Source organism: Crocodylus porosus, unplaced genomic scaffold, assembly GCF_001723895.1.
Source record: "Crocodylus porosus isolate Cpor-Errol unplaced genomic scaffold, CroPor_comp1, whole genome shotgun sequence".
Taxonomy (NCBI): domain Eukaryota; kingdom Metazoa; phylum Chordata; order Crocodylia; family Crocodylidae; genus Crocodylus; species Crocodylus porosus.
In genome coordinates, this window is record NW_017728912.1 from 39513283 (window position 1) to 39526480 (window position 13198).

Sequence of the window (13198 nt, forward strand, 5' to 3'; positions counted from 1 at the left end):
CAGGCAGCTCAAGTAGGGCAGGGGAGCAAAAACCTATGGCTGCTCCATTAACACCCTAGCTGCAGGACAAAGCAGGCACCACCAGCTGAGCTGAACTCCCCAACCCCTCTTCTCTTCTTGATTTGGGTGTGCAGTCGGGAATACCTGCCAGGTCAGCTGGGAGCTTGAGCCCAGCCAGCATCCAGCTTCAGAGGAGTCTGGCAGTTCAGCTGCAGCAGGATCAGACCCTCTGCTTCCTGCTTTTCATTGTTTACAATACACCCCAACTTCCAGCAGCCAATTTTTGAAAAAAAAAAAAAAAGACATGCTGTATTTGAGTAAATACAGTGAAACAGAGGTTGTTAAAGTACAGCTAAACTATCATTTCAGGGGCACCCACAATGTGGCACTCTAACCTTCCTAACCCACCAAAACAACAATCACTAAATTTTCTTCATCCTGTGCCTAATGACAGACATAGCCCCACACTAAAGCAAACTTGTGCTGTAGCCAGCCCCTCCACAGCACACTGAGCCAGACTAGAGTAGCCTTGGCCTGGCAGGCTGACCCCCCCCAGGGGTCAATGCCAGCCAGGGCTGCCCAGCCTCCAAATTTCTTCCCTACTGCATATTTGCCAGTGTTGTGTTCTAGGTGATGGAACTTCCTACTACATCTCTTGAGCAATTACAGCCCAAGAACTCTGATTTTAAGCAAAATATTTGTGTCAACATTTCTTTTTTTTAAAAAGTATCCCTTCAACTCCTGGTTAGAACTCCTTTCATCAACCAAAATAAATCCACTTTCCATTGGGTGTTTATCCACATAAAAGATTCTTCATCTCTTAGCCAAGTCACACACTGAGTATTTTCAACTTCTCATAGATTTTTCCCTTGTTCTTTCCTGAGATCCCTTTAGCTTGTCTTATATAAAACTTTTGTTAATATTTGAACAGAGGAGCTTAATGACCCCTTAGTTCCTCACTTTTATTTCTGTCCATTTATTACAGACACCCAATGTATATGAGTTTGCATGCATATATAGGCCATGCTCAGCAACATACTTGAACCATGGTCCGTTTTAGACCTACAAGTAATATTGTGAACTCATTGTATTTGAAGTTAGGGATTTCACTTGATCAGCCAGGCTATGTACAGACAGCCCACATCAGTTCAAAAACAGAATGTGTAAAGCAAAGTATCTGCTGGGAAACTGATCAGTGTCATTATAGCTGTATTAAGGGAAGCTCTATGCTTCCCCAGCACACTGTTTTGATTGCAGCAATTCTATAACCTCTGATTCTTCCAAGTTAAACAAAAGCCTCAAACTCTTGTGTCATGGACCAAAACATCCTTGCTTCATTTACTGGAGTACTGGCATAAGGCAAGCAGAATTTTAGCTTTCAGTGCTCATTCCTTCAAAATCTCTTTCTGTAATAGCCCAGGAAAAGACTATGGTATGCACAGAACTCATGCAGATCAGGAGAGGGAACCTTTTATTTCAGTAAGCGTTTACTGAGATTAAAGTTAAATAAAATATATAACATCTGGTGCCACAGTTAAGATTACAAAGTGGTTAATCTTATTATTGCCATCTACTGAGCCAATGTGGCAAATGAAATATAAAATGGAGTCTTAACTAAATTTAAATGGGTGTTTTGGGCATTCTGCCCAAAAATATTGCCGACCCCAATCTAACACAACTGAATGATGAAGGGGAAATCTGCTCTGCACTAGTGGCTCACAATCACATACAACTGCAGCAGGAGCAGCTCTGAGAAGAATGTTCAGACTTCGACTATAAATAGAAGAGTAAATGGTTTTCAAATATTTTATTTTCAAATGTAATCAACTTTTCACATCATCAACTGTAATCAGTACCTTTACCAGTTCACACATTTGACAAGATTGAGGATCTACACTAGGTTTCTTATCTAGTTTATTCCCACCTATTTACTGCACCCAACTCCATAGGATGCGAGTGGTTTCCAGGAACACAGTAGATTATGTGACAAACATGTATCCTGCGTTTCTCTCCTCACCTTCTTCCCAGGGGTGTGGTATGCACAGAGGAATATTTCATTTTGGATTTTATAACACATGCACACAACCAACTAATGTATGTCTATCCATAGTTCCTTAGGAGTAAAAATTCTCCAGAGGGTAAAGGAAGATACTCTCTCACATAAAGAATATAATCTCCACTCTCCAGGAGGCTCATGGGAGACCAGTACAGTGCAAGTCTGCTGACAGCTAACAGTAAAACAGGGAAGAAGGGAATCGCTTAAAACTTCTCTTGCTATGGAGCCCACACAAGACATAAGCTGTCTTTCATACAGAAATTCCAAAGTTAAAGCAAATGGCAATTTATGCCTGCTGCTGAATCGGGGATGAATAATAAAACTCCACCTTCTTAAACTAGGAATAAGCCTAGTCTTTATTTAGTTCTTATTTGATGTATGTAAGTATGGCCCATATCTAAATCTTCATAGAGTATTTTCTGCATAGGCATGAGTTTCACCCTGAACTCTTAGTTAATGATATGACAACAGCTATGTACTGCTTAAAAATCCCAAGTACTTTCTAGCTTTTAGTAAATGAGATATCTACAAAAAGAAAAAGTTAATTTAGGGGACTAAGGTACCTAACAATTTTGCCTCTCATGAATGTTGTGATGAAGAGGCATTTTGTATGCAGTAAGCGGCATCAGTACACTGCCACATCACCCTTCAGTGCCACATCAGCACATGGTGCTAGCTAAAAAAAAGTATTGTTTTGTAGAAAATGCCAAGCTATAAATCTACAGGCAGTATTCTGTAAGTATCTAACAACTGCAGCCAGCAGCTGGATAAAAAGAGAAGAGAAACATGTTGTGGCATTAATCCAATAGAACCAGTGGTTTGCCAGCCATGCTAATTTACTTTAGGTAAGCTCAATGTAGTTGTTGTACTTTTAAGAATTCATCAGCCTACAAAAATAAAATTGTACAGGTCTCAAATAGCACAGATATGATAGAAGCTACCATATGCATACATTTTGTCATTCATTTAAATGGCAACTCACAAGTTTCAGAAATTTCAAAATTAACTTGGTCTAATATTTGGTTGTACTTACTACAGTCCTGTTAAAAAGAACACCAAAACAATCAGCTTCCTGATTGCTGCTACTTTAGCAACTAACATTAACTCCGCTATATGAGGAATTCCTGGGAGGTATCCAGCAGTAGTCTGAGTTGTGCCAATGGAAAGTCAAGAGTTCAAGTACGTACATTTCTTTCATAGCTGTCAGTCTTCTAATTTGCCATGTACTACTTATCTTTAGGCTAAACCCTGTGACTGCTTCAAGCACAGTGTTTTGGAAGTACATTTTGTATCAGTATATCTTTTGCAACATGGCATGTTGAGCCTGTATGTATTTAATCTACTGTAAGGCATGCATTTGCTAGGAACGTTGCTGAAAAGAACTACCCTGTAATTAGGTAGTTTCTCTGGATTGCAATTACAATATGGTGCGCTGTCTACTTCAGTGACACTTCACAGGCCAACAAGCACTTCTCAGAACAACAAAAATACCGCCTGTTCAAATAATTTACACTGTGTATTAATATATATCAATAAATATTCTGTGCATTTCTTGCTCATTTGGCAGGCTATGCAATTTGCATAGTCTCAGACTAACACTATGTGGTGGTAATTAGCTACAGGTTCAAGATTTGCAGTGTTTATCCAACATTGTGGGCCTGATTTTCAGATGTGTTTTCAGCCAGTGTATTCCCACTGAAATGTTTGCTGGGGAGGGAAGGAGTAATGAAACCAATTAACTCATATCTTCCTGATGATAATAACATTTTCCTCATAGCTAAGACAAATCAATGCCATGTACAGCTAAGATAGCAGTTTGTGACAGTTATTTTGCTCCAGCTGTAGGTTCACCACTTCAGTTCCACAACTGTATGCCAGCAAACTTCCACTGAACTCAATGGTATTGCACTGGAAAAACATCACCGCAGAATAGTTCTGATGCACTGCCATATCACTCAAGACAAATCAGCATTGTATATATGGATGTAAAAGATTATTTTATAGTCTGTAATGCCTGACACTATATATAGTATAAAGCCTCATCCTCTCTCCCCCAGAGATAACTCAACACTTTTTCCCTCTATTACATTACTAGGTCCCTGGTGATCCAGTCTTTTTCAATGTAAAGGAGGATATAGTGTCAGCCACTAACTGTACATCTCCTTTGAGATGAACCACTCCTCATCCCTCCATTGGGGTTAATCACTTAAAAGTCTTTTAATCCATTTATTTCCAACCCTCCTCCCTACCATGACTATTAAGTATACAAAACAGATGTGCTTCCAATGCTTCACTCTCAGGTTATAGCTTTATAGAAGCTATCAGTTGTTAGTGAAAGCCCTAACTCTGAAGAGCATCTCTGTTCAGAAAAACATTTCCAGTACATGCTTAGCTTTAAGATTATGACTATGTCCCAATTAACTGAATGCACTGAAACGCTTTCCTGAATCAGGGGCCAAGGCAAAGGGAAGTTACTGGGCTTTTTTAGCAATAAAAATTCATCCCAAATCCCTCTTTCCTGATATAATGGTTACTCTCCTCAAGGCACAATAGGGAAGAGAGTCTTCTCCTTCCTCCAGAGTAAAAATGTGACAACGAGGGGATCATTTCCAGATATTTCTAATTCCTGATTTGTCTGGTAGAATTAAGGAGGAAACTCCTCTCATAAATGCAAGAAATTAAGTTTAAGCTAAAGTGATCTAAAAAGCCTAGGGCATGTTTGATTTTGGGAGGTGAAGGGAAGTATCAGTTCTCAAGGCTGTAGAAAAAATCTGTAGCCATGGCCAGTGACACGTAGAATAAGGCTAGAGCTGCAGTTATTCATGATGCTGTTAAGAGACTGCTGCGGTTGCTAAATTAGTGCCTCATTTTATCACTACATGTTGAGCAGTGGTACACATTTTGACATACAATTTCAATAATAGCTTGTAAGTGTCAGAAATAATGTAATACATTTAATAATGAGCACAAAGATTATCTAGAACAGAGCATATTATGCCCTGTTAAAACATAGCTAAGCTATGTAAAACTTAGGACAAGCCAGACCTTTTCAGTGTTTAATAAACTGGTTAAATCTTCATTTTTAGGGCATCATCCAAATCAGTTTGGTCACAGATAACTATTTAAAGCCCATTCCAACATTGGCAAATATACCAGGAAAATAACCCAGGGGGCCTATAGCCAAAACCCGACATGATTACACTGAGCATCAATGGGTTTAATTCTGTCAAAATAAAGTTTTCTCCAAGTACTTACTCGCCACCGTTACGCAAGACAGGTGCTGGACAGAGAATAAACTTTGATTCCACTTGTATTGCTTTTTCATCTGCAAAACAAAGCATTACATGAGCTACATATATTGCACTGCTTAGTCAGATGAGAAACTAGAATGTCTGAATATGATGCAGCCCAATTTTCTTCAAAACACTTTGCCTACTGGTCTGGTTCAAAGTTCATCTGACTTCCAGGCCTTAAAAACAACTAAAACTCTAATTCAAGAAAGCACTTAGGTGTGTTTATATCCAAATCTCTACAAGACAACAGACAAATCATAACTAAACTGTAAATATAAGCTGAATTCCCATTAAGTTTAAGTATCCTTCAGGATAGTGATAATTTCCCTAAATCACAGCTTTAATGAGAAGGTGCTTTTGCTAATACTGTATTGTTAGAAAGTCACTAATAATTAAAAGACAAATGGCTGCTTCTAACGAGCAGGTGTGCACTCCTAACCTCTACACATTATATTCAATAGGAATTACAGCAACCACCTAAAATGTCATACATTTCTGTGGCATTTCCCATGTTGCAACATCTCTAAGCACTTTCAAAAACATGGCTATTTTATGAAGCACTTATTTTTATCCCAAACCAAAGCTCACTACCATAATATCAGGCTGTTTCTTGCTGGTCTGCAAGAGGAACACAGAGAGAAGACACAAGAAATCCCCTGAGCATTTGTGTAGGAACAGGGTACAACTGTGGTCCTTCTATACACCTATCTGCATGCCAAAGACCCAAAAGTTTGTGGGAAGGGGTAGAAAAGACTGTTGCTCCAATCCCCATACATGCTGCCCTGAGGCATGCAGGCAATAGGTACTAAGAACTCCAGGAGAGATTCTGACTCTTGAAAACAGTCACACTCATTCCACCTCTCTGGCAATCCTATTCATCAGCCACAGAAGTACTCTCACACTGGGAATGTTGATTAAAAGGTCCACAAACAGGCAATATCCATTCTGCTGTGGTAAGCCCAGGGCACCTCTTTCCTGCACTTAAAAGGGCCAGATATGCAAGTGCTTAAGAAGCACATTTGGGAAAGGAGTTGTTAAGCCATGGAGATTTACTTTTCCTCTGTATATGGTTCTTTCTTTGCCAACTTGTAATGCTAGAAATGAGTTAGTAGTTGTGTATATGTGCATCTCAGTTGGAGAAGTGGGGTGTGCACTGCCATACGCTTCTGTCTTAATGGTAATTTACATAGATTGTTTTTTATTCCACTGTTATGTCTGGCAGGTTTACTTTTCAGCATTTGGTAATGGTTCTTTACAAATGTTACATAAGACATCTGCCAAAATACAGTATCTAACCCCAAAAGAACCTACAAGCTTACTGCTTGCGCTGCAACCACCCTGACAGGGAACTCCAAGTTAACAGAGGCTGCCCCATACCAAGAGCTGAATTTTATCACTGCTATTCCCACTGAACAATATGCATTAGATCCACTTGGCTTGCAAGTGGTGGGACTTTACTGAGAAAAGTGCTTTGTTCTCTTCTGGCTTTTTTATTTAAAAAAAAAAAAAAAAAATCAGCTGCAAAGCATGTGCCAGACATTTTGGTGAAAGTGTGCATTTAATGAAAGAGGACAAAAGGAAAAAGAAGGAAAAATGATAGTGGGATAAAAAGCTATTGGGGCATAGCTGCCTGTGTGATGGGTCCCTGGTAGCATCTTTAATAGGACTGCCCTCCTCTTCTTCTAGCTGCCAATGCTCAGAACACTGCCCCCAGGTTTTAGATTGTCATTCTCTTCTGCTGGGTTGTAGTTTGACTGACTGTCCCTCATACCTCTGATAAAATTAGGTAAAAGGAAAGGAGCCTTGACCAGAAATTTTCTAGCAGATTCTGCCAAGACTTCTGGATGGAGGGGTTTACTGTCTGTTATGCTGCAACCTGTGCTAACACTGACACTGCGGCCACTGGCTGCATCTACACAAGTGGCGGACTGCACAGTTGTTACTGCGCATTTAGTACATGCATAACCAAGTGTAGCATCCCTGGCATGGATTTATTCAGATGCAACTACATAGTAGCTCATTACTACTGCACAGTAGCGTTGCATTATGGTTAGCGCCCACCGACACTACTGCGTGGTAGTGTCTCATGTAGATACACCTAGTGGGATATAATATGCTATTACATTCTGTTTTAATAATATTTTCCATCTACTTTGCAGAGGTATAAGCAATGACACAATATGCAAGGCAGTTGGTGTCAGAGTCCTGCTGTTTAATGGTGGTTTGATAAGCAGCTGGTAATTCTAGAAGAGTTATTAGGATCTGATGACAGGAATTAGTAGTATTCAAGCCACTGCATGTTGGTAGCATTGTCAGCAATAAATACTAACTAGTTAGCTACAGCATTAATCCCCAAAGAAAATGATGAACAATGTGAAGATTGCAAAAAAAATTTTGAAATATCTTCATAATCACAAAATACACACAGGTCCCTACTTATTAGCTTCCAAAAGAAATTTTCAAACCACTGTATGACTCTTAAATAGAATCACAGAAGTAGGATCGTAAGGGACCTTGCAGATCTTCAAGTCCGACCCCCCACCTAGGCGGGAGAAAAACTGGACTCAAATGAGTCCAGCCAGGTAGGCATCAAGCCTCTTCTTAAAGACCTCCAGGGTAGGAGCCAGCACCACTTCCCTTGGAAGTTGGTTCCAGCTCCTAGCCACCCTACCTGTGAAGTGGTTCTTGCAGATGTCTAATCTAAACCTACTCTCCAATAATCTGTGTCCATTATTCCTTGTTATGCCAGGGGCGCTAGGGGAAACAAGGTCTCCCCCAAACCCTTCTGGTCCCCCCTAGTGAGTTTATAGACAGTCAGTAAGTTACCTTACATTTCTTTAAGGTAGGAAATAGTTGCTACTGTTATTTTAGAGATGGTTTAACTGAGAGAGAGGGAATTTACATGAAGTGTTAGTGGCCAAAAAATAAGTCAACGGCATAGTGGAAATAAAACCCATGAGTTTGGATCACTAGCAACTATATATACATATTAGGGCTGTGTGAAGCTTCGGTCGCTGATTCGATTCACTGGAGATTCAGCAGCCAAATCTCCGAATCTGAATTGAATCAGGAGACCCTTTAATCTCTCCGAATCGAATCGGAACCCTCCGAATTGATTCAGAAATATTCAGTGATTTGGATATAGACACAGCTTAAAACAAAACAAAACAAAAACAAAAAAAATGTACATACCTCAAGGTACCAGGTGGCTCATGAATGCTGTGATGCTGGGGCGCGTGGAGTGTCCCATAGGAGAACAGGGAGCTCCCACTGTGCTTGGCAGAAGACCTGGAAGTGGACCAGAAGCATTTCCAGTCCATTTCTGGGTCCGCCGGGGAGCGTACGCTCCTGCCCCACCCCGGCCTGGCAACTGGTACCTCCTGGGTCTGGTGGCGCACCCAGGGTCCCCCAAACTCAACTGGCAAACTGGGTGGCATGGGGGCCCCCCTGCACACTCGGCACTAGACCCAGAAGTGGGCCAGAAGTACTTCTGGTTCATTTCCAGGTTCACTGCCGAAAATGCGGGGGGCGGGGGGAACATGCTCCTGTGGATACTCCATCCACACCAGTATCACAGCATTTACAAGCTGCACCTGGTACCTCGAGGTATGTAGAAAAAACATTTAAAGCTGTGTCTATGGCCAAATTACTGATTCTCCAAATCAGCATTGAGTCTACACATTTGGATTCAGCAGAAAAACTGAATTGGGGACAGTGATCTGAATCAACAAATTGAATCACTGTCCCCAATTCGAGCCAAATCTGAATCTGAATCGAATATAGCCCATTTCACACACCCTTAACAAACATCAATATCTGAACCCAGGTTGCCCAAATTTCAGATTATTCAGCCTTCAAATATATTTCTTCTTAATCCAAAAAATTGTGCCAAGGGTAAATAAAATGTATTTTTAGGTAAGCAAAATGTTTTAGGAATTCTCCAGGTCACCTAGATAACTGTCATTTTACCTACACGCAACACCCATATGTGAAAGAATTACTCCACCAATTTATGAACTGTGGCCATATGTACTATGGAACACAGCGACTGATTTATATAGTCTGGGCAAAGCAGCACTATAGTTCAAGACAGGAAATGAGAAGATCAGTTGCAAGTGAAGGAAAATTTAATTACCCAGTTTGACTTTAGCCAGAACAACTGGGGTAGTACACTTGCTCTCACAAGCACTTCTTGAAGATCTTTAACAAACTGCAATGATCAGCACTTCAGTCCAGGCACAGATTTTGCAGCCATTTTGTTTATCAAGGCATTTACTACCAGAGGCAAAAAAAATTAGATGTAAATCTACTTGCTTTTCACTGCCCCTTGAATACTAAAAACAGGAAATGTTACAACAAAGGCTGATTCTCCAATGTCCTGTACCACGTGGAGTCACTGTCATTGGAGGAAAATGAACATGAAACACAAGACCAAATTAAAATGCCAGTCATTTACACTAGTGCAAAATGTGTATGAAAGGCAAGAAAAGGAAATGTGTGCAAGGAGAAGAGCAATGCAGGGCACTGCTTATACTCAGAGCTACTACCACCACTGATAAGGTGGCTAAGCCTCCTGCTTTATGCATAACCTACACTAACAGGAATTTTCTTCCACACGAGTTGCCCCAGCTCCCCACTAAGCTCTGCTGGCAAAAGCCTTTACCAGAATTACACGGCTATAGGGTATGACCTTTTCACCTCCCTAACCAATACACCATATCTACTCAAATACAAGATGACCATGAATATAAGACAACCTCCCAATAATTAGATTCTATATGTGGAACATCTATAAATTTGTTACAGCTTTCCAGGTATAGAACTGAATTATTGGAGGTTTGCCTTGAATGTGTCCCCCTCCCACTGCTACAGCAGGGAAAATAAAACTGGGATCAGGTAGCCCCCTTACCTTCTGCTACCCTGTAGTCTCTTCCCCCCCGCCCCCTTTACTATTACTTCAGTAAGCTCAAGGAGAGCATGCTCTAAGGAGTAAAGCTGAAAACATTAACCTGGAAATAAACCTGCCCGTAGTAACTTGTAATGATTTTCCTACATGCAAGTGCCTATAGACTTAGTTCATCCAGAAATGATGCATTTTGTCTCTTTTGAAACTGCTTCAAGGTTTAGCACAGACACTCTACAAACACACTTTTAAGCCACACTTTTGTACCTACTTACAGAGAGTACAAACTATGTATAATATCAGTCCAAAGCCAAAAAACTCATGATTTACCACATTGTTTACTGGTCTGGGCCCCAGCATTTCAATTATGTGCGTGTATGTCAGATATCTCTCACAAAGGATCCACATGCTAATTAGCACCCCCCACTCACGACTGGAATCAGGTGTTCTTGTCACAAGTCCTAGGATCCTCCAAAAATGTATATGCAGATGAGTCCCAGGGCAGCCTGGTCTGCTTCCACCTCAGGGAGGGCAGGGCCACACTAATCATGTGATAGGCTGAGAGAGGGAGTCACAAACAGATTGTAAGTCAGATGTTTGGGACCTCGTATGGTGATGTCTGCCAGACATTTAAGGATAGTTAAAAACAGGAGTCACTGGAAATGGGAAAGGAAGGCACAGCTTAGCTGCAGGAGTAAAGACGAAGTTGAAATGCAGTCAATGTAGTAGCTCACCATGATTGAAAAAGAGTCAGTGCTAAGGTGGACTGGATCTGTAAGCTGGCAATGGGGGTAAAGATCTTACAATCTGTAAGATATTTTGCAGGACACCTCCTGAGACCATGGCAGGTGTTCATGCTGACCAACAGAACACCATGGATTGTGGACCAATCCTGGTTCTACAATATTCTGAATGAGTTCTGCAGCATGTACGGGCTACAGAATGGCGGCCCTGTGACTATCTCTAACCACAGAAAGATACAAGAGGTGGTGAGAGCTAGGAGTATACTGTCACCCATGGACCTAAGCCCCAGTGATGGTTGCCAAGCTGTGTAGGAGCAGATTTCCCACAAGGACCTGCAGAAAGACCACAGAGACTTGAAATGGCTGAGAGCCCACTGAGCTGTCCCAGTGAGAGCACAGAGAGGTAGGCCAGCTGCCCTAGGGCAATCTGCCAAGGTGCCACAAAAACCATTGAGCACTTCTTATGGATCTACTCATATGCCAAGGAAGTATGGAAAAAGGTAAATCAACTCTGCAAAATGATGGCAGGGGTCGGTCAGATGGATGACAAGAGAGACAGCACTGTATTGCCATCTGACTAAACACCAGGAGAACCCAACAGTCAGTTTCGATCCATTCATGTCCTGTGTCAGGAGCACCCTGTGGAAGTCCAGGAACCTTTTGATGTACAAGCACATGAATCTTGAGGTGGCAGATTGTGTTAAAATGGTTCTGAGTGAACTCCAGTCCTACTATTCGAAATCAGTGGAAGAGCATGGGAAGGATGCAGCCAACACCGCCTGGCAAAGGGAGAGTTTGCACAGGCTCTTCAAAGAACCCTTAGAAGGGAAGTGGACAGTGGTAATCAAGAGGAAAACATGGCAACTGGCCCAAGTGACCACTATGATGACAGCAGCAGTTGAGTCAACAAGAAAAGCAACAATGACAGTGAATGAACTGAGATTTTAAACTCCATAATCAGGGCTAGGACTAAGAGATGGCATGACTGGGTCAGAGGAAGGACTGCAGATAGGTGCATGGGAATGCAAGTCCGTGGGTACGCTTATTGTAATGGGTGCACGGGTTTTGAATGTGGATTAAGGTATGTGAAAAAAAATATGCTAGATGATGCGCGTATAAAACTTTCTATGTAAATATATATAGACATGTGTTTTTCAAAAAAAATAAAAATAAAAATGTATTTTAGACTAAGAGTCTCCCCCAGCTAAGATCTAGTGTAGTCTCCATCCTCAGCAGGGACCTGTCCATTGCACTGAGGGCAGGCACCCCTATAAGAATTTGCTATAGCCTCCCAGTGGGTGGATCTTGGGTACACAATTTATGGTGATGGAGGACTGCTCTCTGACTCTTCCTCTAGATTGCTCCTATGGCCTTTTGGCTAGGGACAAGCAAGACTACGGGGCATCTGAACTCATCTCTGGGCCTGAGGCTTGCATGCAGGATGCCTGCCCTGAATTTTGGGAGTAGCTGAAGCCCCAGGCTGAAAAATCGGAGAAGTAGCATACTTGCCAGTGGTAGTGCCACACAGACTTGAAAAACTGATGTCTGCTGCTCAGTTGATAGAAATTAGGAACGGAGACATGAAATTATGTATTTTAAAAAATGCATTTACTCATCGTCGATTATAAAGATTGTACCAACGAATGAAAGAAGTGGGAAATTAGGAGAGGGATTTGGGACGGCGGGGGGAAGGGAAGGAGTCATAAAGGTGGTCCTTTGAGTGATTGTGGTAGCTAAACGTGAAGGAGACAAGCACACAGGAGTGCACTACAGTTATTGTAATGGAGATGAGGATGGTGTAGCTGTGGTGTAGGATGGTGCAGCCTAAAATTTATGTTCTCTTTTCCTTGTGATATGTTTCAGAAGTGAAAGTATGTGTTAAGTCCCTGCTACCCAGACCACCCAGCTACACAGGGTTCATTTTTCACATTGTTGAGCAGAACTTTCGTGCAGGCATCAAGTTATTTTTTACCATTATTAAAAATTTTATAGCAGAGCATCCACAAGTCTTCTGTATCAGCCATTATTTCTGTAAATGGTAGCAACAATAAATTAATGGTTTATACTACTGTTCTTTTATTATGAACTCTGATATGCACCTAATATTTGGGCTACAATTCTAACATTTCAGGTGTCTTCAAAAATAAAACTAGTATCATAGAACCTATGAGCCATATCATATTCCACCCAGTAGACCTTTAAA

The 13198-nt window shown here is 41.3% G+C and overlaps 1 protein-coding gene across 2 annotated transcripts in view; it reads right to left on the reverse strand.

Moving 5' to 3' along the window:
- Nucleotides 1–13198, reverse strand: part of ANTXR2 (anthrax toxin receptor 2) — a 182290-nt gene that overhangs the window by 122146 nt on the left and 46946 nt on the right. For both annotated transcript variants that reach the window (XM_019534309.1, XM_019534308.1), the window contains exon 9: nucleotides 5312–5381. In XM_019534309.1, the coding sequence (XP_019389854.1) occupies nucleotides 5312–5381 (70 nt within the window). The remainder of the gene's footprint in view (nucleotides 1–5311; nucleotides 5382–13198) is intronic.